General features: G+C 50.8%; 1 protein-coding gene across 1 annotated transcript in view; it reads right to left on the bottom strand.

Annotated features, from left to right (window-relative positions):
- Nucleotides 1-27,569, bottom strand: part of LOC118235369 (glutamate receptor ionotropic, kainate 3-like) — a 67,533-nt gene that overhangs the window by 8,132 nt on the left and 31,832 nt on the right. Inside the window, exons 6-10 of the mRNA XM_035432608.1 lie at nt 26,423-26,596; nt 24,659-24,802; nt 22,655-22,762; nt 16,569-16,682; nt 9,823-10,026 (exon numbers count right to left, since the gene is read on the bottom strand). Coding sequence (XP_035288499.1) covers nt 9,823-10,026; nt 16,569-16,682; nt 22,655-22,762; nt 24,659-24,802; nt 26,423-26,596 — 744 coding nt within the window. The remainder of the gene's footprint in view (nt 1-9,822; nt 10,027-16,568; nt 16,683-22,654; nt 22,763-24,658; nt 24,803-26,422; nt 26,597-27,569) is intronic.

The following is a 27,569-nucleotide window of genomic DNA, read 5'->3' as shown; positions in this document are numbered from 1 at the left end:
GAGAGAGAGAGGTTACGTGAAAGTGTGTTTGTGTTTGGCCTTATAATATATTCAATGCTTCGCATTTTATTTCATTTGGCCCAATAAAACACAACCATTAGAATTAATTTTTTTATAACATTGCTTTAACTGTATTCAAAACATAGGCAACAGGAAATTTTCAAATACCCATCTGGGTCACATTTTTTTTTGAACCTTTTAAATACTATACAATACATTACTTCCTTTCTATTTGAGCATATCTTTTTTTCTCATATTTTGTATTTCTCTTTTTTGGTCTACGGGGATTTAGTTTTACACTGTGAATAGCAGAACACATCCTACCTTTATTTCTCCATAATCTTGGAATTAATTTGCAATGCATGCTGGGAAAGCCTGTATTTTCTGTGCACTTTCGAGTTGAGTTGCCTAGTTACCAATACAAGCCTTAACTCGCAGAAACCTTCTTTGAAAGAAGGCAGTAGGCCAAGGAACACATTTTGTGGAGTGCTCTGTAAAATATTGTATTTAAAAAATCTGCTTATTTTTAGCATTCACCACCACAACTTCAGTTCTCAGCTTCAGCCTCTTAAATGGGCACATCACGAGTGGATCATCAGTTACGTCAGTGAAATATAAATGAGAACATTTTTCTTTTTTTTAAGTGTAGATGAAGAGTTAGGGATCAGTTTTAATGTTGGACTGAATCTTCATTAAATATTTGGTATTTGAAGAAGATAGCAAAAGCAGACAGATGCTATCGGAAAAGAACACAGCAGTTATCTATCCATGGGAAACCAGCTTCAGATGGTCCATCCATTCACTACAGTGTGAACCAGCTTCAGATGGTCCATCCATTCACTACAGTGTGAACCAGCTTCAGATGGTCCATCCATTCACTACAGTGTAAATCAGCTTCAGATGGTCCATCCATTCACTACAGTGTAAATCAGCTTCAGATGGTCCATCCATTCACTACAGTGTAAATCAGCTTCAGATGGTCCATCCATTCACTACAGTGTAAATCATCTTCAGATGGTCCATCCATTCACTACAGTGTAAACCAGCTTCAGATGGTCCATCCATTCACTACAGTGTAAATCAGCTTCAGATGGTCCATCCATTCACTACAGTGTAAATCAGCTTCAGATGGTCCATCCATTCACTACAGTGTAAATCAGCTTCAGATGGTCCATCCATTCACTAGTGTAAACCAGCTTCAGATGGTCCATCCATTCACTAGTGTAAACCAGTGGGAGGAGGGTCTTTTGGCTACAGCAAGAGGATCACCATTCACCTCCACACTTTGAATTAGCACCTGGCAGATCGGAGAGCTGGTGGGGGGGGGGGTATTATGAATCAAGCCGCTCCGCAGCATTAGCTCAGGGGGGAAGGGTTCTCTGTTTGGGGGGGGGGGGGGGACGGCAAGATGGAGCCGTCGAAGCGTGAGAAGCAGCTGGTTTCATTAACCTCCCATTTGGGCCCCTGTGAGTGTAGGGAGAGAGCAGGGAGGGCTCGGCCATGTAAATGGTGACCTTCTAAATATGCAGCCAAACGCATAATTGGGAATTTGCTCCCCGGTCGTCGTCGGAGACTGAAAAATACGGCAGGGCCTGAAGCCTCTCTCCTCTGACATTCTGGCACCCCCCCCTCCCCCCCCCCCACCACCCCCCGCCCCCCCCGAAACTCTACCTCCGCACAGATGAAATGAATTCTTTTTTTTTTTGCACCTCCCTCCCTCCTTTACCCTCAAACAGAGACGGGAGACTGTAAGTAGGCTAATTGGAATGTCTTGCGTGACTTTTTAGAGCCAAAGTTTAGGAGCGCTTTTCCGCGGACGAGTTTGACTGAAGGACTGCCCGCGGAAATGACACACGGAGCAGCCGAAGGAGGTGTGAATGTCAGCACGAGCGCTGGGCCTTTTGGCACACCTGACCTTTCCGTTCCAGGTAAGTCCGGCCGAGGCCTACATTCAGGTCACCTCCACAGATCGAAACCCCAAAATTTCACAGCTGCTACCTCCCTCCAGAAAATTAGTTCAGGCTCTTTCTATCCCTTTTTATGACTTTTTCACAGAAACAGTCATGGAACAGACATCCCCTCTAAATTGTGACATCACAATGAGCAGCACAGTCTCAGAGCTTGATACGGATAGCGTAATGCTAGGAACAGTCACGCCAGCTCGCGCTGGAACAGACATCCCCTTCTTATTGTGACATCACAATTCACCATCACACAGCTCGATACAGACAGCATAATGCTGCCTGTGTTTCAGATCCTGGGCAGCTGTATGATGTCAATCACTTCATCATCTCACACAGCTGCCAGTGAGGACAAACCAGGACAGAGATTCTTCTGGATGAACTGATGCTTTCTGATTCTACTGTGTGGTCATTCCAATATGGAATTTCTCTCCCACAGTTACTGACATCCTGACAACGATGAAGTTAATATTGAAGGGTTGACAATGTAAAAAAAAATTATGATTTTTTTTGTGGATTTTATGAGCGTGTTCAGAGCTAAAAAAAGAATTGATTTCACTCTAATTCATCACTTTTACTGGAAAAAAAAAACATAATATAGAATTTTATATATACATAAAATTAGGGAATTAGTGGTCCTGTGGGTGTGTAATTGCGTAATTGCTTGCTCTCTGTTGGCTGTTTGTGTCCAGGTTTACCCTAAAGTAATGCTGCAAATGACGGTTCTGAAAAAAACTCAACTCTAAACTGCCACTCCCCCCTTGTGTTGCCAAGCCCAGGGGAACGGGGTCAGTAGTCAGAACACGCAGGAGCCCGTCGCACAATAAACACCATAAACACAACAAGCAGAGCGCCTACGCTCGTTAGCATCAACAAAGCCCCCTTTCTTTCATTCAGCTATCAGCCTGAGACCAGGCCCGGCTTTGTCTGAAACGCAGACACGCGCTGCTCGCTAACCTTCCCAGTGTCTGTGTCGAGGCGAAGGATTAATTACCCCGAGACAGAGACAAATGAAGAGCTTAGCCCGTTATTAATGCTAGCATCACACCGCCATTAATGGGATCATCTATTGTAACTAATCAAGTTTAACAAGGCCTGTTGCATCATTTAGCTCTTTTCCCACAATGCCCCTTGGCTTCAGCGGAGGGCTTTTCTGAGCGAACGATAAAAGAAAATAAAGAGCAGCTTTGTTATTGCCACGCAAAAGCCCTTTTGCATTTAATTAGCGTCTGCTCCCCTCTCTCTGAAGCATCGCAGGGCCACACGTGCGTCTGCTCCCCTCCCTCTGAAGCATCGCAGGGCCACACGTGCGTCTGCTCCCCTCCCTCTGAAGCATCGCAGGGCCACACGTGCGTCTGCTCCCCTCCCCCACACGTGCGTCTGCTCCCCTCTCTCTGAAGCATCGCAGGGCCACACGTGCGCCTGCTCCCCTCCCTCTGAAGCATCGCAGGGCCACACGTGCGTCTGCTCCCCTCCCTCTGAAGCATCGCAGGGCCACACGTGCGTCTGCTCCCCTCCTTCTGAAGCATCGCAGGGCCACACGTGCGTCTGCTCCCCTCCCTCTGAAGCATCGCAGGGCCACACGTGCGCCTGCTCCCCTCCCTCTGAAGCATCGCAGGGCCACACGTGCGTCTGCTCCCCTCCCTCTGAAGCATCGCAGGGCCACACGTGCGCCTGCTCCCCTCCCTCTGAAGCGTCGCAGGGCCACACGTGCGTCTGCTCCCCTCCCTCTGAAGCATCGCAGGGCCACACGTGCGTCTGCTCCCCTCCCTCTGAAGCATCGCAGGGCCACACGTGCGTCTGCTCCCCTCCCTCTGAAGCATCGCAGGGCCACACGTGCGTCTGCTCCCCTCCCTCTGAAGCATCGCAGGGCCACACGTGCGTCTGCTCCCCTCCCTCTGAAGCATCGCAGGGCCACACGTGCGTCTGCTCCCCTCCCTCTGAAGCATCGCAGGGCCACACGTGCGCCTGCTCCCCTCCCTCTGAAGCATCGCAGGGCCACACGTGCGTCTGCTCCCCTCCCTCTGAACCATCGGCAATTTGTGTTTACTCACGACTCTCAACCCTCTCTCTCTCTCCCTCCCTCCCTCCCTCTCTCTCTCTTTCGTTCCCCCTCTCGCTCTGAAGGATGGATTCGCAATTTGGGTTTGGACTACTCTCTTCTCACCTCTCTGTCTCCTTCTTTGTCTCTCTCCATCTATTTCCTGCTCTATCTCTCTCCCTCTCTTTCTCTCTCCCTCACAGTCTCTCTCTCTCTCTCTCTCGCTCCCCCTCCTTTCTTCCTTCCTCTCCTCCTTTCTATCTCTATCTCTATCTCCTGGCATTCCTTAACACCCCCCCCGCCCATCCCTCCCTCTCCCTCTCTCTCTCTCTCTCTCTCTCCATTTTGTCCTTATCCATCGGCTTTCCCTTTGACAGGGCTGCCTGACCTACAAAGACAAATGAAGAGGTCTTGTGGCTTTTAATAAACCCACACAAGCATGATGCAGTTAAATAGATGTGAGAGGGCAAAGGCTTTTTGTAATTCGGTAATGAAACTATGATTTATGTGGGGTTGCGCTGTGACACATTGAACGTTAGGCGCTGGGGTTGGGAGCCACTTTATCAGTTAAAAACAACCGAGGTCCAGTGCTTTATTTCACACGGTGTCTCTTTTTTTTCTCTTTTTTTTTTTTTTAAGTCTATGAACATGTCAACCCCCGTGACCTGCTTAAGGTTAACTCACTGCTAAGCTGCAGTACTGTAATATACCCTGGTCATCCAAAACACAATGAGCAGTTGATGAAATTTTTAGGGGTTAATAAAAAGGCCTGATAGAAATAAACTGAACCGATAAATAACTTTGACAGCATCCATTAATAAACTTTCTCCCTCTTTCCTTTTTGGAGTCGGGACTTTTTTTTCTTTCTTTTTTTTTTTTTCTTTCCAAGGGCTGCTCACAGTGAAGGTAGCAGGGGGACTGTCGGCAGCCATCTTGTGAAGCCACTGCTGCAGTGACACATGGTGCATTAAAACGAGGCTTTTCACAGTTTGTGTTTATTTTATTTAATCTTCATATATCTGGCTAACAATTACCCATGCAACGTGTGAGTGTGGGTGGGTGATGGGCAGGGGGGGGGGGGGGTGATGGGATGGTATAAACCAGTTTTAAAAAAAATCTAATCTCTGTAGTTTTAATTCAAAAACAAAACAACCCCAGAAAGGAGCAGCTCAGGCGGTAATTTGGAGGGGGGGTTGCGGGGGGGGTTATCGGCGGGGGGGGGAGGTTAGCGGTGGGGGGGGGGGGGGCGGGGGTTGGCGGGGTGCTCACAGCCGAGCCCATCTCATTCGGCAGATAAGGTGCGCCGAGCCGGGCTCATCCGCCCGTAAAGGGTCCATCGCCCCGAGTCCTCGGGACAATCAGAGATCCGCTCTCACACCCCCGCTGGCGCGCGCGGGGTTTACCGTTCAGGCCCGCTGATCCCAGACCAGCTTTATCTGCCGGCGACAGGAGGGAGCCACTGAGCCGGCCAATCACAGGCCCTCTCAAACCCTCTAAAAGGGGCGAGATGAGATCGCAGAATGTGTGATTGGAATGTCCTTAGCGGAACGTTCCAAACGCTGATGTCACAATCGCCGCTGGTGACTGAAAACAATGCGGGGTTCTAGAACACTGACTCAGAAAAAAACCTGCTCGTCAAAAGTGTTAAAGACCCAGTGGCCTCTGTGACACTGCCAGACAGAATAAGGCACACTGGCTAATAAGGGGAGCAGAAGGAAAATTTGCACCCAATTAAAAAGCGTGCCTGGTTGCTATCTAAGCTATATATATAAAAAAGAAACCAAATTATAATACCCTTTTATTTCGGATCAAAGTTATGTGTTTGTAGTTTGGAACTTATGTCTTTGTCGTAAGGGTAACTTCAGTGTGCAATTTTTAAAAAACTTTTGGCCATCCTCAAATATCCCACTTCCTTCCCTCGACTGGATCAAACAGGCAGTCTTCCCGACCAAAAGGAACCCAAATGCCAGAAATGAAAAAAAGAGGAGGAAATATATTCAGGCAGGACTTTGGCACCATAATACAATCTTTTTATTTCTTCAAAAGGTTACTTATCTTTACTGACAAAAGGAGAAAAAAAAAAGGTCTTTGACCGGAATATTCCTTTCAGAGATGACTGTTCTGGCTGACCTCTGTAGCGGGGTGCTCCCAGGCCCCGCGCGCGACCATATTAATCAAAGGCAGGAGTGCTTTTGTAGCCCGCCTCCCGACGTCGCCGCGGCGATGGGGAAAAGGTCTTTTTCGCATTAAGACAGATGACTGCGGAACCAGGGCTGTTAAAACACATTACGGCTCCCGCCCGCCGGGCCTTGATCAGCCTGGACTCGCAAATTACACGACCGGGGCCTCAGAAGGCGCCGCGGCCGCCGCGGAACAGATTATGACTGACGGGAAAATTTTGCCGGGAAAATAAAGAAAAAAAGAAAAAAGAAATGAAAGTTTAAAGAGGGCCTCGGCCAAAGATCAGGGGAGTAAAATAACACACTCTGCTGTACTGAACACCGCAGGTCTCTCCATATCTGCTGTACTGAACACCGCTGGTCTCCCCCTCTCTGCTGTACTGAACACGGCTGGTCTCCCCCTCTCTGCTGTACTGAACACAGCCGGTCTCCCCCTCTCTGCTGTACTGAACACCGCTGGTCTCCCCCTCTCTGCTGTACTGAACACAGCTGGTCTCCCCCTCTCTGCTGTACTGAACACAGCCGGTCTCCCCCTCTCTGCTGTACTAAACACCGCTGGTCTCCCCCTCTCTGCTGTACTGAACACAGCTGGTCTCCCCCTCTCTGCTGTACTGAACACAGCCGGTCTCCCCCTCTCTGCTGTACTAAACACCGCTGGTCTCCCCCTCTCTGCTGTACTGAACACAGCTGGTCTCCCCCTCTCTGCTGTACTGAACACAGCCGGTCTCCCCCTCTCTGCTGTACTAAACACCGCTGGTCTCCCCCTCTCTGCTGTACTGAACACAGCTGGTCTCCCCCTCTCTGCTGTACTGAACACCGCTGGTCTCCCCCTCTCTGCTGTACTGAACACGGCTGGTCTCCCCCTCTCTGCTGTACTGAACACGGCTGGTCTCCCCCTCTCTGCTGTACTGAACACCGCTGGTCTCTCCATATCTGCTGTACTGAACACGGCTGGTCTCCCCCTCTCTGCTGTACTGAACACCGCTGGTCTCCCCCTCTCTGCTGTACTGAACACCGCTGGTCTCCCCCTCTCTGCTGTACTGAACGCCGCTGGTCTCCCCCTCTCTGCTGTACTGAACGCCGCTGGTCTCCCCCTCTCTGCTGTACTGAACACCGCTGGTCTCCCCCTCTCTGCTGTACTGAACGCCGCTGGTCTCCCCCTCTCTGCTGTACTGAACGCCGCTGGTCTCCCCCTCTCTGTCATACTGAACACCGCTGGTCTCCCCCTCTCTGCTGTACTGAACGCCGCTGGTCTCCCCCTCTCTGCTGTACTGAACGCTGCTGGTCTCCCCCTCTCTGTCATACTGAACACCGCTGGTCTCCCTCTCTCTGCTGTACTGAACGCCGCTGGTCTCCCCCTCTCTGTCATACTGAACACCGCTGGTCTCCCCCTCTCTGCTGTACTGAACGCCGCTGGTCTCCCCCTCTCTGTCATACTGAACACCGCTGGTCTCCCTCTCTCTGCTGTACTGAACACCGCTGGTCTCCCCCTCTCTGCTGTACTGAACGCCGCTGGTCTCCCCCTCTCTGCTGTACTGAACACCGCTGGTCTCCCTCTCTCTGCTGTACTGAACGCCGCTGGTCTCCCCCTCTCTGCTGTACTGAACGCCGCTGGTCTCCCTCTCTCTGCTGTACTGAACGCCGCTGGTCTCCCCCTCTCTGTCATACTGAACACCGCTGGTCTCCCTCTCTCTGCTGTACTGAACGCCGCTGGTCTCCCCCTCTCTGTCATACTGAACACCGCTGGTCTCCCTCTCTCTGCTGTACTGAACACCGCTGGTCTCCCTCTCTCTGCTGTACTGAACGCCGCTGGTCTCCCTCTCTCCCGGTGGGAGTATCCTAGCGCCGGCATGGCCGTGCCCATTGGTCCTTAGCGACCGCCAATCGATCGCCGGGAGCGGTGAGAGATATCCCGGCATCGCCACGCGTAGCCGAGCGCTCGGAACTCTGCCTCTGCGGCGGCCTGACATTCTATTCATCAGGAAACACTCGCCCCGCGAGAAATGGCTCTCTGCACAAACCTGCGGAAACATCCGGAAAACATCCGGCTTCCTGGCTGCGAGGGGGTACCTGAGCACAGGGCGGCTCGTTCAGGCGTATCGAGCGACATCATGAGCCTGCTGGGGGTTCCCCAGAACCCACGCTGGGGTCCCCAAACCCTCACGTACTTCTAGGGGTTCCCCAAAACCCACGCTGGGGTACCCCCCAAACCCTCAGGTTCTGCGGGGGTCCGCAAACATACCAGCTGATGTGAACTAACCATATAACCAATTTCTTAAGCTGATTAATTAAGCATTGTGTTACTCCCAAACCCCCCCACCCCCAAAAAAAACAGCGAGTCTCTCCAGGACCAGGGTCGGGGAGCGCAGTGATATGCATGATTCCACTGCAGCAGAATGCGACGGTTTCCTGCGGCTGCAGCCAGCGAGCGAAAGCCCAGAGACAGAGAGGACAGGAGCCTGTGCTGAACCTCGACAAATATCACCTTCAGTGCCCACAGCACAGGAGGAAAAAAGAGCCCTTTTTTCATGATTTTTCGTTTCCTCCTCTTTGTTGTGCTGTAATCCTTCTGCTCCTCTCAAGGTTATTCATAGACAGAGTCTGGCGCCGGACGCAGCTTTGGGGAGATTAAACGCTGCCCCCTCCGTCACCCCCCCGAGCCCCCTCTCCATTGACTGGGGGGGGGGGGGGGGGTGTGCGTGACTTCCTGTGCTAAATGCCACTTAGGCTATTACGGCTGTGCACCTGGCCCCCCCGCGCGCTCCCGTGGAGAGAGAGGCCCCCCCCCCGACCCCGCCGCTGCCCTACGAATGCCAGGACGCCGCCATCGCCGCCGCCGCAGCGGATTTCACCCAAAAATAACGGCGGGAAGAGACGCGGGTTTCCTGGCGGCATTTCTGGCGACTCTCGCGTGCCAGAGCGGGCGAGGCGACGGGGCGAGCTCTCAGAACGCGAGCAGCAGCTGTGAGCGCCGGGGGTTCTGGGAATGGATCCTTACGAAGACAAGGGCTGGGGGGGTGGGGGGGGGCAAACGGATGGAAACGCCACACAAACATCACAGCGTGAACTACAGCCATTACACTGATCTAACGTAGCAACAGTGCTGACTGCTCTTCCTCCTTAATACTGTATTTACTAATATTAATATGATTAAATTGAAAAAGTGCATTTCCTAAGTTAGTATAATGTGGTTATAATTTTGTTATTAAAGCACACTGCACAGTGATACCAGTACTCCATCTCCAGGCAAATCTTTTTTTGACGATGTAACAAAATGGATGCATGCGATGCTCATTTAAACACACTTCCTGAGTAATTATCCTCTCTCTCCCCCCCTCCTCTAAAATCACAAGTTTTCTGCTTACAGCAAGGGAGGGTCAGGAGAACCTTAGAACTCTTCTTAGAACCTTGTTTCCACCGCAGGCAGCATCAAGCCACCTTGCACCTCCTTGCACCCCCCCCCCCCAGGTCACCATGGTAAAAGCGTTGTTACCACGGTAACCTGGGGTGAGGTGCAGATTGTAAGGTTGCTCGATGCTGCCCACTGCGGTGATCCGTGGCGATTCTAACAGTGTCACCCCCCCCCCCACTCCCCCCCCAAGGAACCCGGCGGGTTCCGCGGCGGTCGGGTTCCACTCACGTGCTCCATCAGCTCCCGCACCATCCCGTTCCACTGGCCCTTCTCGTCCTGCGAGCCGTAGCGCCCGTCGGGCACCAGCCGGATCTCGTAGGAGAAGCCCAGCACGTTGGCCAGCTCCTTCAGCAGGTCGATGCAGAAGCCCTCGAACCGCTCGTTCCCCGCCAGCGCCTTGTCCGACTTCCGAAACATCACGTAGGGCTCCTCCTGCGCCGGCAGACAGAGCGCACGCTCGGGTCACTCTCCCCAATCTCCCCCCGCCCCCCGTCCCCCCCCCCCCGTCTCCTCCTGCGCCGGCAGACAGAGCGCACGCTCGGGTCACTCTCCCCAACCTGCTCCCCGTCCCCCTCCACCCCCGCCCGCGCCGGCAGACAGAGCGCACGCTCGGGTCACTCTCCCCAATCTGCCCCCCCCCCCCCCCACCCCCCCCGTCCTGATTGGAGAGGGGCGATCTCCGCTGAGGAGCGCCTGTTCCCTTTAACAGGGGCTGACCGCACCCCTCAGAACCCGCGAAAACACGCCGGCGTCGTTAAACGCTGCGCTGGCTTAGAGCGGCTCCATGGCAGAGCGCAAAACACAGCGGCAGCTCTACCGCTCACGCACACGTTATCAATAAAGTTTTTATTCATGTTTAATTAACCATCAATTAACTGTTAATTAACCATGAATTGTTTGATGTGATGGCGAATAAAAAAATGTGAGCATTTTTCAAATCTTGTGCATAAAATATGATATATGCTGCATATAATTTTGTAAAATATATTAAGAGTAAAATGTACAATTCACAAAATACCTCAGAATATTATACCTCTGGAATATGTCCTTTGAGGGTATGTGCAATATTTAGCACGATTATTCCCTTTTGTGTTCGCAGTGCTCTTAGGGTTCAAGGGGAACAGGCAATCAAAACACACATCGTATCTTTCATGTGAATATGATGCGCTAAGAAGTGTAAGACATTGAGAAGAGACCTTGAGTCAAGTGACACAATGCGTTTCGCGATACCGGAGGACGGCGCCTTGCAGCGAAAAGCATCTGCTTCAAATCCGCATCCCTGACAACTCCAAGAATGACTTTACAAGCAGGCAAGTAGCATATGGTTCGTGCCTCAAACAAAATATAACTCAAGGCTATGAGTCAATTAGCACGATTTTAAAGTCAGCAGGCAAATCCGCAGAGCTCATTACATCTCGATGATACGGAAACGAAGAGGTCATGATCTGAAGATCTGCTAATTTAGAGAGAACACCTTACACAGACACATTAGTTTAACTCAAATTGGCAAATAAATCAGAAATAAATACCGACGTGGCTCTCAACGCTGATGTATTCAAACAGACCCGAGTGTACAGACCCTCTGTACCTTTCCAGATGGGAGTGATTCGGGTTTCAAGGAGAAACTACATCAACATCCCTGAATGGCTAATCTGTTCTATGTAATACCAGCTTCCAAATCTGCTAATAGGAAGCATTAATTTGGGTCTGTTTTTCAAATGAAGAAGTCACGTGAGGGCTGGGGGCTGGGGCTGGGGGTGGGGATGGGGGTGGAGGTAGGGCTGGTGGCTGGGGGTGGGGGTAGGGGCTGTGGCTGGGGGTGGGGGTGGGGCTGGGGTTTGGGGGGGTGATGGAAGTAGGGCTGGGGCTGGGGCTTGGGCTGGGGGTGGGGGTAGGGGCTGTGGCTGGTGATGGGGGTGGAGGTAGGGGCTGTGACTGGGGGTGGGGCTGGGGGTGGGGTGTGGATAGGGACTGGGGTGGGTATGGGGGCTGGGGCTGGGGCTGGGGGTGAGGGTAGACCTGGGGTGGGTATGGGTGCTGGGGCTGGGGCTGGGGCTGGGGGCTGTGGCTGGGGCTGGGGGTGGGGGTGGGGTGCGGATAGGGGCTGGGGTGGGTATGGGGGCTGGGGGCTGTGGCTGGGGGTGGGGCTGGGGTGGGTATGGGTGCTGGGGCTGGGGCTGGGGCTGGGGGTGGGGGTGGAGGTAGGGCTGGGGGCTGTGGCTGGGGCTGGGGTGGGTATGGGGGCTGGGGGCTGTGGCTGGGGCTGGGGCTGGGGTGCGGATAGGGGCTGGGGTGGGTATGGGGGCTGGGGGGTGGGTATGGGGGCTGGGGGCTGGGGCTGGGGGTGGGGGTGGAGGCAGGGCTGGGGGCTGTGGCTGGGGGTGGGGGTGGGGGTGGGGGTGGAGGCAGGGCTGGGGGCTGGGGGTGGGGGCTGGGGTGGGTATGGGGGCTGGGGGGTGGGTATGGGGGCTGGGGGCTGGGGCTGGGGTGGGGTGTGGATAGGGGCTGGGGTGGGTATGGGGGCTGGGGGCTGTGGCTGGGGGTGGGGGTGGAGGTAGGGCTGGGGGCTGTGGCTGGGGGTGGGGCTGGGGGCTGGGGCTGGGGCTGGGGGTAGGGCTGGTGGCTGGGGGTGGGGTTGGGGTGGGTATGGGGGCTGGGGGCTGGGGCTGGGTATGGGAGCTGGGGGCTGGGGCTGGGGCTGGGGGTAGGGCTGGTGGCTGGGGGTGGGGCTGGGGTGGGTATGGGGGCTGGGGGCTGGGGCTGGGTATGGGAGCTGGGGGCTGGGGCTGGGGCTGGGGGTAGGGCTGGTGGCTGGGGGTGGGGCTGGGGTGGGTATGGGGGCTGGGGGCTGGGGTGGGGATGGAGGTAGACCTGGGGCTGGGGCTGGGGGTGGAGGTAGGGGCTGTGGCTGGGGGTGGGGGTGGGGTGCGGATAGGGGCTTGGGTGGGTATGGGGGCTGGGGGCTGTGGCTAGGGGCTAGGGTGGAGGGAGGGGGGAGGACGGAGTTTACGAGCAGGATGGCGCCAGCGTGTTTTTAATGGCGGTATTTCTCTCGGGAGGTTGTTACACGGCTCGTATAAAACAGCCCGATTCCGAAAAGAGAACAGACCGCGCCCGTAGCGTGGTTCCGCCCGTAGCGTGGTTCCGCCCGTAGCGTGGTTCCGCCCGTAGCGTGGTTCCGCCCGTAGCGTGGTTCCGCCCGTCCCAGGCACAGCGAGCTGCCGCGGGGTTCTCATTCACAGCTGAACGGGAACACTGTGGGACTCTCTTACTTCTCTCTGGACGATGCAGTGCATCGTTTCGATCGGGCAAACAAATGATAATGTTGGAGGGTTTCCTGAATGTATTTCTGACACACACCTACGAAAAAGAAAACCCCCAATTTACCATTCTCTGCACATTCAGTTCGTGTTTGTTCTCTCCCTTTAAGAAAGGAGGGCAGTTCCTGCTGTAGCAGTTGCAGTTGCTAACCTCCTCTCTAACTGCCTGTGGTGCTCGCACAGTAAATATTTTTCCTGAAATAGCGCACGCACGTTTCCTGGACCTCCACATTAGCGAAAATCATTTCTGCTCAGCGCTTGGCGGAGTTCTCCGTTTCCTGTGCGCTTGGCCCGGTCCCAGGCCCAAACGAGGTTCTGATGAAAGCGCTAAAATCTTTCCAGTGACGGAATCGCGGCTTCTTGGAGTGTCAGCGGGAGGACTTACGGCCATCCCATAATCGGCTGACAGCGGGGCGTGTCCCAGCCTGGTGGCCAACCAATCACGGAAAAGTGGCGTGGCGAGCTCGTAACCTGGGGCTCGAAACGCGCCAGGGGCACGGGGCGCACCTCCACGAGGGTTCCAGACACCCCCCTCCTCAACAGTCTGCCTGTCCCGTCACGATGTAACCATGGCAACGCACAAAGCCCCAACTTCCTCCGTCGCCATGATTACTGTTCGCCTTACACTATTGGATTACCCGCGTGAAGAAATGCAGGAAGTGAGACCCGCTTTGCTCTGACAGAAAACTTCGTAAAAGTCCAATCGTCTACATCAGTGGTAACCAACCCTGTTTCTGCAGATCTACTGTCCTGTGGGTTTTCACTCCAACGCTAACACGGCTCACCTCATTCAACAGCTAAATATCTGCATTGACCCGCTAATTAGCAGAATCAGGTGTGCCAAATCAGGGCTGAAATGAAAACCTACAGGATGATAGATCTCCAGGAACAGGGATCGTTACCACAGGTCTACATCAATAAGGTCTGTATGTAGGGTTTGGGGGGTGGGGGGGTGGGGGGCTGACATCTGTTCTGAGCTCAGATCTCAGTTCTGTATCTCCTTGATTTCCCCCCAGGTTTGGGTGTCATCCAGAGGATTCCGCAATGTAAACCCGTCCCTCTCTCCATCTGCACCGTCACACAGGCACGGGCGAGCGAGGCGGGGCTTTTATTTTTGGGATTTCAGACGCGGTCGCGGCACGTGGAGCGCAGACCTTTACCACGCCAAAAAAAAATTAAGAGCGCATTAATATCATAACCTGCTCTCCTAATGACAGGAGCTGCCAGTCTGCGTCTTATTTATGTGCACCAGGGAAGCGGGCTCATCAGAAACCGCTACGCTAATCATTTTAAATGTCTTTTTTCTTCTTCTTCTTCTTCCTGATTTCATTGCAGCTGATTGCAGACATCCCAGAGAGGGTCTGGCCACGGATGCTGCCGAACCATAATTTAAGTCTCCTTCGAACAGCACCCAAAAAATTCCACGTCGCAGAGAAGACCACTCGCAGGTGCGGGAGCGCCCCGGGGAATGGGGACCCAGAACACGTCCTTCGAACATCCTCGGCACCCGTGGCGAAGGATTCGAACGTCCGCATCCAAAATGGCGGCACGCCGGGAAGAGAATTCTGTGCTGTTCTCTTTGTCTAACTGTCGTGAATCACCTACCTTTAAATTAGGTGTTTTTTCCCCTTTCTATCTTTATTATTCTATCTCTCCTTCTTTGATAGAAAAACATTCCCCCCTCCCCTCCCCGCCATCTTTGCCATGGACGAAACGCTGATTACATCCCACCCACACTTCACTTGGTAATAATTGCAGCTTAGCGGCTATCTCACATAATGACAGTGTTTAAGGCTTTTGATAACTCATGTCCCCCCCATCCAAAATAGGTCCAAGAGGGGGGTATTTTTCATTGGCAGTCCCCTGTGACAACTCCACACCCCCCCCCCCCCCATCAGTGACAGCCTTAAACACAGGCCGCATGTGGCAGAGAAATTGAGGCCTTGCACCGAGAGGAAAAAAAGAAGAAGAGATTTTATAAAAAAACTGTTTATTTGCAGTGCTGTAATTAAGAGAGCTTTCTGGCAGCTTCCGTGGAGCCGTGGTGGGCTAATGAATCACACGGTGGCCACATTTTTCGCCCCTGCTGGAGACATCAGCCCCCCCTACGAGACAGAGGTCTGAAAAAGTCTGTCAACCCCCACCCCCCATCTCGCTCTCTCTCTCTCTTGCTCACACACACATACTCAGGCTGACACATATACACAGACTCTCTCTCTCACACACACACACACACATACACACACACACATACTCAGGCTGACACATATATACAGACTCTCTCTCTCTCACACACACACACACACACACACACACACTGACGGTTCACAGCCACAGACCGTTCATGCTGGTCTTGGTGTTTGGTTTCTTGGCATTCCTCTTTATTCTCCCCTGCTTAGAGTAAACAGACGGGCCCAGATAGGCCTCAGACAGGCCTCGCGTGTACCGCTCTGTCTGTATTCATCGCTGCCAGCCGAGCCGCCCTTTCCGCCCTCAGCTGTCTGTCCCGCCTAAAAACGTCCCCGAGCCTCGAACCCCGCCCCGCTCCGCTCGCCTCGCGCCCTCCGGTGCCTGGCGCGGGCGTTCCGCTGTCTGTCAGTCAAACAGGGTCAGCCGGCGAGCCTGTCAATCACTCAGCCAGTCAGTCATTTTGCCTTCCACCATCGCAGGAGGCAGAAACATCCCAGCTTTAGGGTGCTCCTCTGCTCTGGCCTCATGCCTCATAGAGACTGCCCCAGACTGAAACAGGCAGTCACCAAGGAAACCGCTTAGTTAGCTGTCATTCATTGAATCGGTCTGTCAATCACACAAGGAAAACGGCATTCGGTCAGACAGTGAAACAGTCAGTCACTATGGGAACCAGCTGCTCAATCAATCAGACAGGGAAACAGTCAGTCACTATGGGAACCAGATGCTCATTCAATCAGACAGGGAAACAGTAAGTCACTATGGGAACCAGCTGCTCAATCAATCAGACAGTGAAACAGTCAGTCACTATGGGAACCAGCTGCTCAATCAATCAGACAGGGAAACAGTCAGTCACTATGGGAACCAGCTGCTCAATCAATCAGACAGTGAAACAGTCAGTCACTCAGTCAGTGTGTGTGTGGAACACCATCATTTGTGGTTCAAAGAGCTACTGAATGTTTCCAGAGTTAACAAAGTAACAAAAAACAAAAAAAAAACACAAACAGGAGTGATGTGGCTAATTCTGAAATCATCACTGCAGAATTATTAAAAGGATCAATTCAGATAATCCCAGAATTATCTGTGTTACGACTCAGGACTTATCGGCGTTGCAACCGCATAACCATCGGGCCCCTCGAAGGATCGATGCAGATAATTCCGGAATCATCTGTGTCACAATTCCGGAATCCTCCGGCGCTGCCACCGCTGCTGAATTATTCTGAGCTCCGAGAGGATCGATACAGATAATTCCTGAACTCTCTGAGGTCCGGGTCCGCGAAACAATCAATATCAGCACGGCGTTTGCTCTAGCCATTGTTATTACACAGCAAAAACGTTCAGCATTCGTTCAACTCTCACAGAGTTTCTACCAGCAGAACACTGGCCACAGCGGGCCCATACTGACTCTGTGAGAGTTGATTTAACACTGAGCGCGTGCGCGCTTGCCGGAGGACGGGCGGGGCCTACCAGGATGGTGGTGATGATGAGCGAGCGGTTGGACAGCGAGTCCGTGATGTTAAGCCCTCTCCGTTTGGGAAGCTCGGTGATGTTGAGGCCGCCCGACGAGCTCCACTTCCCCACCTGCGGCAGGTTAAGAACACATTACTGCCCCGCCCCACAGCGTGTACCCCCTCGCCCCACCCCCGAATTAGCCTAGCAACGCTCCCCCCCCTCCCCCCCCTTCCCCCTGCCTGGCATTAGCTGATTGGCTGCGTCACCTTTTTCGCTGAGAGAGCGGTGACCTTGCCCCCCCCCCCCACCCCCCCATCCCCAGTAACAGGTCTGCTACATCATCAGCTGAGAGCTCTTCCCTCTCATCGCTAGAGAGGCTCATGGGAAAAAGGTGCCCTTGAAGCCGAGTACCTTCTCAATGCTACTGAGTCACAGCGCTGGGCCTGGTACACAATGACCCAGCTGGGCCTGGTACATAATGACCCGGCTGGGCCTGGTACACAATGACCCGGCTGGGCCCAGTACACAATGACCCAGCTGGGCCAGGTACACAAGGCCCAGGCCCTCAGCATCCCGGCCCTTCACTGCGATGGAGAGTCACGGGACAGGTGCTGGAGCCTTTGAAGTTTTATGAACAGGATTGTGCCTCACATTAGAAAGGTGGGGGTGATGTTACAGGGAAGAGTATCAGCACAGAATGAATAACAGGACAAGTGTGTGCGAAATCGGCCATGGAATTTAAAACACCGACCTCTGGGTCACACTCACAGTTTAAAAAAATGTTTTGTTTTTTTTGAGGGGATAATTCTTTTTAAATTCCTTTATGCTTGGTCCAGATCAGAGGTGGCTGCTTCTATTTCATAATTATCCCGGACCTGCATGATGATTTGCAAGGTGAACAAACTAAGCTCTTTCACAAAGGTATCGCCAATTAGCAACTGATTCTGTCTTTGAGCACAGTTATGATAGGATTACAAAAAAGGAAAAATACAGTTTTTAAATAAAAAGGAGGGTCATGGATTCACAGTCAAACCTACCTTATGAACAACAACAGAAAAATTAAATGTTATCTGCTACCCAAATTTCAATGTCTTGAGCTCATGTTAATTGCTTCTTATTTGATCATCTAATTTAAACTGTCATCTATATCATATAATACACAACACAACAACACTCATAAAACATATGTACTGCCTGGTACATATCATAAGTTTTGCATTTTGTTGTCAATACAGTCAATTGGTTTACATTGTATACAATCTTGTCTGTACTGTCCATGATTATTTTGCCTATACGACATAGACTTTTTTTTAACGCTGCCTTGTTCTTTGAATTCCTTTATGCTTGGTCCAGATCAGAGGTGGCTGCTTCTATTTCATAATTATCCCAGACCTGCATGATGATTTGCAAGGTGAACAAACTAAGCTCTTTCACAAAGGTATCGCCAATTAGCAACTGATTCTGTCTTTGAGCACAGTTATGACAGGATTACAAAAAAGGAAAAATACAGTTTTTAAATAAAAAGGAGGGTCATGGATTCACAGTCAAACCTACCTTATGAACAACAACAGAAAAATTAAATGTTATCTGCTACCCAAATTTCAATGTCTTGAGCTCATGTTAATTGCTTCTTATTTGATCATCTAATTTAAACTGTCATCTATATCATATAATACACAACACAACAACACTCATAAAACATATGTACTGCCTGGTACATATCATAAGTTTTGCATTTTGTTGTCAATACAGTCAATTGGTTTACATTGTATACAATCTTGTCTGTACTGTCCATGATTATTTTGCCTATACGACAGATTTTTTTTTTAACGCTGCCTTGTTCTTTGAACATACTGTCATCTTATTTGGTTCATCCTTTCCATCATATTGTTTAAAATATATAAATATATTTATTTTCTACATTTCCCACTTTGAGGTCTCTTTGTATAATCCTGTGAAAAACATAGAAGGTGCTGTCTGCTTTTTGTTTTCAATTCACAGGAGAAGTGCCTTTCACAGCTGTAATTACAATAATAATTATAATATAATGTAATTTAATTATAATTATATCATAAATAGAGATAATTATATTATATATAATAGAATTATCATTGCTTTGCATTGTGTTCTATTGCATAACTGCTCTTAATAAACTGCAGTGACAGCCAGAGAGACAAAACAATGTATAATTTTTAAAATAATAAATAGTATAGCAACAGTTATGTTTTTTTAAAAGCAAAACAAAAAATCTGACAAAAAATGTATTTTCAAGGACAGCCTGTCGAAAGTATTCTTCCACAGACAATAAAGATGCGTAAACTGTACAGGCTAACGTTGTGTTACAGAGCGTAGATGTGTTTAAATCCACGTAGGATACATGTTTGCAGCGATTTGCAATGTTTTCTGAGTGCGAACCGTCAGGCAGATGCTGGTAGGATGACAACAAGCATACGCTAGGGCTAAACGCTAACGTTTTTTTCCCACGGAGCACGTGCTGCAGAGCAGAGAAATGTAAGAGCGCACTAATGCATCCCCATTAGTGGATGAGCTGCTAAATTATTATTTTTTTTCCAGTTTGCACACATTAATTTTCAGGAGCAAATGGGAGCACCGTAGAGAGCTGACATGGTGTGGCCTGGTCAGACTCCAACACATTCAATTGCCCGACTCTCAGAGATACTTTCTGTTCGAATACGTGTGTGTGTGTGTGTGTGTGTGTGTGTGTCCGTGTGTATGTGCGTGTGTCCGTGTGTATGTGCGTGTGTGTATGCGTGTGTGTGCGTGTGTGTGTATGTGTGTGTGTGCGTGTGTGTGCGTGTGTTTCAGTTATGACCCATTCATTCATGTTCATTACTCCCATTTCTCTCCACTATCTGAAAACATCGCGGTCACAGTATGGCCCATTATAGCCGCGACTCTGTCATAGCGTCACATTCCGTGGTCACGGGCGCCTTTTCCAGGCCTCCCGCTGAGCCCAGTGGATCTCTGAATTTGCCGTACATCAGCGGCGGCGAACGGGAGCCAATCGGGTAAGAGCTGACAGGGCCGTGAGCGATCGTAACCGTGACGATCGGCCATAAAAAGCCGCCGCGGCTGTCGCTGCGCGGATGGCGGGGAGAGGACGGATGAATGCCGCGAGCAGCTCTGAATTGACCCTATTTGTCTGATAACGGAGAAAGTGAGAGATGGTGTTTGAGCGAAAGAGACGCGTGTGTGTGAGAGAGAGAGAGAGAGAGAGAGAGAGAGGGGGAGGCAGAACATGACGCATACCGCTTTTCTTTTGAAAAAAAATTATGTTTTTACATTTTTAAAAAACAAAATAAAAGTTTAAATTTACATGAGTTAAAATGGCGACCTTGAGAAACGGGGGGGGGGGGGTGTTTTATTCCTGAGCGGGATTCTATTTCAGAGCACGGGGCCTCTTCGCGAGCTCGACAGTATCTGGGATGTCGAGAAACGGGGGGGGGGGGGGGGGGGGGGAGAAAAGAAAATGAGAAAAGCGAGTTTCCGGGGATTAAGGCTGCGCGAGCGATGGGGCGGCGGCGGGCCGTGCGAACGGCGGTTTTGGAGGTGCGCGCAGCGGGAACGAGCCGCGCGACGATCCGCGGATCCGCGCGAGAGCTAGCCCCGGGGCTAACGCGCGCTCCGCGCCACAGAGACGCCAGAACGCATCACCGTCGTCGCAAACAGTCCCGCGGCTGTCGCTGCGCGCCCGCACTTCCCACAAAGAAGAAACGAAAAAAAGAAATAACATCTTGCGCATCTATCCTCCCCACCCCCAACCCCCGCCCCCCGCCCCCCCCCCGCCGTTTCCACGGAGCTCTTTAATATTCAAGCGCGCCGCGCTCGAGATGGGATCCGTTTAATGCTGCGCGAACAAACAGACAGACACTGCAGTCAGCTCGCAAAAAAAAAAATTTTTTTAAACGAGCCGATCCAATAATATCCCTGCTCCAATCAAAAGAAGAAGAGCAGCAGCATATGCCGCGGTTTGAAAAGTGTATTAGTTACAGCTTGTGCGAGAGGGAAGATTTCAGGAAAGTAACACTCAAAACTATGGGTAATGACTTCCGCTCAGCATGCCAGCTCATTCTGGTTAATTGCACGCAATTAACTCAATTCATTAAACGTGATTATCCAAAGTAGCAATTCCAAAAGTTGTTTTGCTCGCGCACACTGCAAGGAAAGCTTTTTTCCGACTTTTGATTTTATTTTATCCCCGCCCGCCCCACCCTCTCCCCACACCCCCATCGTCCCCTCTCTAAATGAAATTAAAGCCAAACATCAAGTAACTTCTCCATCCAGGAAACGTCTGCTAATTCAATAAAGAGCCCGAAAGAAGAAGAAGAAGAAAAAAAAAGCGCACTGACGAATATTTAATTAAGCAGGATTACTTTAGAGCTCCGCCAACTTAAAGCCAGTCAAAGAAAAAACAAAAAAACAAAACAAAAAGAAAAAAACAGCCAATCCGTTTCCGCCACCGCCCCTTCTCTCTCTCGGAGTACCGCCATCGCATCGCGTGACTCGAGCAATGCTCAGCTTCAGTTATCAATGTGTTTTTACCGAGTTGTGACAAGCGTCCCCCCCCCCCCCCCCCCCCCCGCCAGCCCCCCACTCCCTCGCCCTCCCCCTCCCTTCCTCCCTGGGCCTGTCGTGTTCGGAGAGAGAGAGAGCCGGCATGGAGAGGAGACTGACAGCACTCGGGGATCCAGGGGGCCCCACTATATCAGGGTGAGTGATGGATATTCGGCGGAACGTGGTCGCTACCCCCCCCCCCCCCCCCCTGCTGTGCTACAGCAATTGCAGGAACTGATAAGGCCTACCCAGGGCAGTTGCCTTTATGGGCGTCATAGGAACACTTATTTGTTGTTTATGTGTCTTTGCAGAATAATACGTTTCCTGTTAAGTAGTCCTGCTTGCAGTGCCAGTCCGGGGCTGATCGCTAACAGGACTAGCCCATCCCGTAGCAGAAAAAAATCTTCTTTTTTTTTTTTTTTTTTTATTGATTCTTGGAAGTCTTCTCCTCTCCTTCCTTTTTCTAAAAAGGCTGTTTCGGCAAACACGCTGCAACACCTCATTACCGCGAAACCTCGGCTCGTCATTAACACAGCTCGCAATTAACACTGGAGTAATCTCATCCAATTTGCTTCATTACCCGCTAACTTATGGTTATGTTTAATCAGACCATTGGCTCCCTTGTTAGGAGGTAAATTATACAGTCAAATATGGACTGCACTGTACCGCTGCGGCGAAAAATTCATAAAAAGAGAGCGGCGTTTTGTGTGACGACACCCACAAGCCCAACCCGACAGGTGCGTTAATCCTAAACAAACTGTAAAAATGTAAAGGGGTCCCGTGTCAGGACGGGACCCTAAAATCTCTGTTACTCTTAGACACCGCGCCCTGACTTTCCAAGCCCGAAAAACTATTGCTGAATGGATCAATTTATAACTCTGTGGTAAGTTATGGCTTCTGCAAGCTTTCAGAGAGCTGTACAGATGGCTATCTTGAAATACATCAGCTATTTTTATCCAACTGTTTTTTGCTGAAATGTAGATACGCGTGAACATTTAGGTGGAAATGCAGTTGAAATCCACCTTGTCTCTGGCCTCCAATGTGCAGCAAAGAGGCTGCTCCCTGTTAGCACGTTAGCACGATGTTAGCGCATGGCCAACATGGACATAAATTTAAATTACACGCGCTATGGCTCAGCACACAAAGAGTAGGCTTCGGCTTCTACTTTGCTAAGCGTTCAGCGCCTTTATTGATGCATTTTGAAATAATCAATGATTACAAATGAGACCAAGTTCTTAGTTATTAAAACAAATGACCCCTTCAGTATGGTTACCAACTGCAAGCGAATGTGAAGAACAGGGTGTAAAATTTGACATTTAAGGCTGTTATCCTTTCCACAAATGAGAGAGAGAGCGAGAGAGAGAGAGAGTGACAAAGACAGAAACACAGAGTGACAGAGAGAGAGAAAGACAGAGTGAAAGAGAAAGATGTAAACTGAAGCTACATTACCAGAGATGATCAGTAAATAAACAACCCCTATTAACTGCTTCCTGTTCGGTCTCTGTTTCGGCGAATCAGAGCCTCACCTTCTCCAGCCCCTCCTCTTTGAGGCTGACGATGTCCAGGTCGAAGTCCGTCCGCAGGCCGCTCGTCCGGTTGAACACCAGGCGACCCGTGAGCCCGTCCCAATGCGACTGTGGAGACGAACAAGGCCCTGGTCACACCCCCGACCTCCACCCGTTACCCCCCCCCCCACCCCACCCCGTCCCTACTTCCCTGGTCACACCCCCGACCTCCACCCATTACCCCCCCCCCCACCCCCCCCACCCCATCCCTATTTCCCTGGTCACACCCCCGACCTCCACCCGTGACCCCCCCACGCTGTCCTTTCCCACCGCTTCTAAAAGCGATTTAAACTGCAGAGACATCAAGGCCCTTGTGAGTCCACAGAACCAAACTTAGGGGTGTAAAAAAATCTATATTTACTGATGAATTTTAAAAAATTGTTTCATTGAAAGTGCGCAAGTCCCTTGTCAATCCACAGGGTTTCCAGCCCCCCCCCCCCTCACCCCCTCACCCCCTCACCCCCCAACAATATCCCAACCACCCCAACCCCGCCCCTGTACAATCATCCGCTTCCCCCTCTCCTTTCTAATTACAGTTTACATCCAAATGCCTGTGATACTCCTTCCTGGTGGACCATGATTAATTAACATCCATCTCGCCCATTGTTCCCCTCATGAAAGAAAGGGGGGGGGGGCGCATTACAAGCACAAGCGGGTGATGTGGGTGATAGTGCTCCACAGTGTCGGACCCGGTCCTCGGACGATGGGGGGGGGGGGGAGGGAGGGGGTGGAGGGTTGAGGGGGATTAATGAGGTGTCTGTTCCGCTTGTCCTGATGGGGGAAAACAAGGTCCCTCTCTCTCTGACCCTTTTCTCCCCCTGCCCCCCCCCCCCCATTTCAGTTTCCGTACCCCGAACCGGATTCTACCAGGGTTCCCGATGATGAGACCCCGTTGTACACGACACAGGCGCTAATAAAGGCCATTCATCATTTCCGTGGTCTTTGTGTCATTACCATAGATATCTCTGAAACAGAGGGGCTATTGTGTCTGCAGCCAGCCATTAATAAACAGAGACAAGGGCAGTCACTGTCGGCTCCGCACGCCCGTAGAAATTGTTTTAAATGTGTAGAGAGAGAGACAGACAGAGAGAGAGAGAGAGAGAGAGAGAGATACACTGCGTATTGGGGGAGCAGCAATTAGCCTGTCTTTCTTTAACATGGGCTTGTGTTTGAGTCTCAATGGAGCTCTGGAACCACGTCTCTCATGGGTTCGTGCCATTGATGTCAACAGTTCTTTTCTTTTCTTTTATTTTATTTACTTATTTGGACATTTCAATGCCATTCCTCATATACTTTTTTAATAAACGAAAAGAGGAAACAGTAGGACATGTGTCCACATTCGTAGCGGCCCTGGCCATCAACGGATATGGCAACATCTTTGCGTGAACATCCAGCAATAAAAAAATGTCAAAAATGTTAACATTTTGACTTAATTCAAAATAAATTAAGCAATTTCCATGCATGCATGTTGATAAATGAACCAGTACTCAGATAAATATGAATAAACTGGCACATTAATAAAAACATGACAATGTTTTGCCGCATGTATAAATGCTTGTTAGTTTCCGTAATGACTCCTGCTATCGGTCTGTGACACATACAGTTTGTTACGGTTTCCATTCTTTTCCAAATCTTTTTTTAGTGCACTTTTGCAAGTTTCTGTGGAAACGAGCCTGTCCTAAATGGGTAAGTGTGATCAACGTCAAACAGGATGCTACAGGGCTGCAGCTGACCTAGTGTTGCCGTGGCAGCCAGCCTTACTCGCCAAACCCCCCCTAGCCTATACTCACGGAACAGGGATTTGGAGTTCTAATTTATCAATTTATCAATGTTCTGGTATGTGAGGCCCCAGTTGTGGAGGTATTCACTGGCCTAACGCCCGTCACAGCACTGTGTCTGTACACGTCTGTCAGTCCGTCCGTCCATCCATCCGTCCGTCCGTCCGTCCGTCCGTTTGTCTCTCACCTCCTTGATGAAGCTCATGAAGCGTCCGCCGAATCTCCAGGGCTTGTGCCGGTGGCACTGCAGGGAGTTGACGGTCATCTGCGGGGCGTGCTGGTAGGACACGGACACGATGTGGACCGCGTCGTACGTCAGAGCAGCATCTGTCTGGAATAAAGCGGGCATTATCTCAGCTGACGGGAGCCGACCGCTAGCGCCGCTCCGCCGCGGGCCGTCTCTTATGAGGTCATAATACAGACCGTCCCAGAGGGAGCAATGTGCTGCTTTTTTCACATCTCTCTTATGATGTCACAATAAAGACTGATCTACAGGAAGCAGTGTGTCGATTGTTCACATTTCTCTTATGATGTCATAATACAGATTAGTCTGCACTAGACACTAGAGCAGGGCTGCCCAGCCCTGTTTCCAGAGAAGTGCCGTCCTGTAGGTTTTCACTCCAGCCCTAACAAAGCCACACCTCATTCAACAGCTAGAGATCCCATTGAGCTGCCAATTAGCAGAATCAGGTGTGCCAAATTAGGGTTGAATTGACAACCTACAGAACGGCAGATCTCCTGGAACAGGGTTGGACAGCCCTGGCGTAGCACAACACCATTCTTCTTCTACGTTTCTCTTCTCCCCCCTCAACTCGTCTATGAGAAGCAAAAGGCCTGTTTGTCAGTAAAAAAGCCATGTGCAATCATGCTTCGCAGCGACAGGACAGCACGGGTGATAGACAATGTATTCCAACTCAAATCCAGATCCAAACGACCAGATGTGTGCATGAGAAATCTGGATCTTTCCATATCTCTGGGGCCAGGAAAGACATGAGAGGCAATTTGCACAGCTTTTTCGCACGGTCCGCTCTGCCAACCTCTACTCTGGATGCGGACTTACAGGGGGTCATAAAAACAGACATGACAAAAAAATCTTTGTTTATGTTGCACAGAGACAAATGTTTGAAAAAGAAAAATACTCTGCTTTGGGAGAAATTATGCATTAACATCATGCAGTTTAAATAGAAAGCTAAAGATCCTTAGAAGTCTACTCTCTTACACGGATTTAGACAGATATAATTAGACCTTGGAGACAACTGAGCGCGGACGTTTTAACCTCAGTGAAGTAACGCGCACACAGACAGACACACACACACACACACACACACACACACACACACAGACAGACACACACACACACACACACACAGACACACGCACAGACAGACAGGACTGCCTCGTGAATTCATGAGGAGTCCAGGCCCTCTTTTCGCAGTTTTGAGCAGTTACAGTTACAAATAAACATCGAGACAAGTTCCTCGTGCATCCAGCGTTCTCCCACCCAGGGAAAAGAAACTAAACAAAACAAATTAACTATAATAAAAGCCTTAGAATGGGATGTCTATCTTTGTGTGAGGGGACAGCTCTGAATCTGATTAGAACATTAGCTCACATCGGGTGCACTAAACTGTTGCAAACTGTTGGAGAGTGATGGGGACAGTGTTCCGTAGGAGGTGCTGTCCTTCGGATGGGCTGTTAAACCAAGACCCAAGACCTTTATTTATAAAAATAAATAAATGGGGGGGGGGCTATGGGATAGGGCCATGGTTGTTTGGAGGTGCCAACCTTTAAATAATAATAATAATAATAGTAATGGTAATAGTAATGGTAATAGTAATAGTAATAGTAATAGTAATAGTAATAATAGTAATAGTAATAGTAATAGTAATAATAGTAATAATAATAATAATAATAATAATTTGGGTGTGAGAATGAAAAGCAGGCCTCATACCGTCATGACCCCGTCGAGGAGGCCGGACTCCGGTTTGGGCGTGGCCTGCAGCCTCTCCATGGACCACTTCTCCACGATGGACGCCACCTGGGGGTTGTCCACGTTCAGGATGCGGAAGCCGGTCATGTTCACGCCGCAGTAGCGGTACGGCTCCAGGTCCAGGGCGAACAGGTCCTTCGGGAGAGAGGAAGAAGAGAGGACCTCGTTCAGCCGACGGGGGGGAAACGGCGCTTTTGTTGTGTGCAGAGAGAGAGAGAGAGAGAGAGAGGCGAGGGCTCTTTTGTGTTTGCAGAGAGAGAAAGAGAGGGAGAGGGACAGAGAGAGAGAGAGAGAGAGGGAGAGAAAGAGAGAGAGAGGGAGGGAGAGAGAGAGAGAAAGAGAGGATAATGGCGAGCGGCGAACAGGCTAGCAGAAGGGATAATGCGCCGGGGGCATTGTGTTCTCCGTCTGTGAAATCAAAATGGACCCATGCGCTGGCGCTAAGTCTGTGTTTTTCCGGGTTTTTTTTTTTAAAGCAGGGGATTGAAACGCCCGTCCACCCGGAAAAAAAGAATGAAGAAAAAGAAGCGATAAAAAAAAGAGAGAGGGATTAGCGCGGCGCAGACAAAGCGGGCGGCGTCCGGATCGCACGGATCGCACGGATCGTTCGCCGAGACCCGCAGACGACGCGGAACGCAGCGGATGATCCCCGAAAATGCCCTGAGACCGTGGCCAGGCTGGCGTACAGGTACAAACCCCCAATCCCCAAATATCAGCTCCACATCCAAAAAACAAAAAACACCCGTCACTACGGATTTTACGCTCAGTCGCCAATGGCAACGGCGGTCCTGAGTAAAATAATGATAAAATACACACAGCTGACGGTGAGGACAGGGTCCTGGACCGGAGTTCCCTTCCCCCTCTTTTGGGTGCAGCAGTGTCCTGAGGAATAGCCCTTTAGCTGACATCCTGCACACAGGCAGCTCACCTAACCCTAACCCTAACCCTAACCCCAACCCTAACCCTCTAACCCTAACCCTAACCCTAACCCTTGCCCCTCTTTTGGGTGCAGCCATGTCCTGAGGAATGGCCCTTTAGCTGACATCCTGCACACAGGCAACTCAGCTACAGGCAAGACTGACTCACGAGTGGATCTGTAACGGCAAAC

This window comes from Anguilla anguilla, chromosome 1 (assembly GCF_013347855.1).
Source record: "Anguilla anguilla isolate fAngAng1 chromosome 1, fAngAng1.pri, whole genome shotgun sequence".
NCBI lineage: Eukaryota > Metazoa > Chordata > Actinopteri > Anguilliformes > Anguillidae > Anguilla > Anguilla anguilla.
Note: the sequence above shows the minus strand (reverse complement) of the source record. Positions and strands in the feature narration are given on the sequence as shown.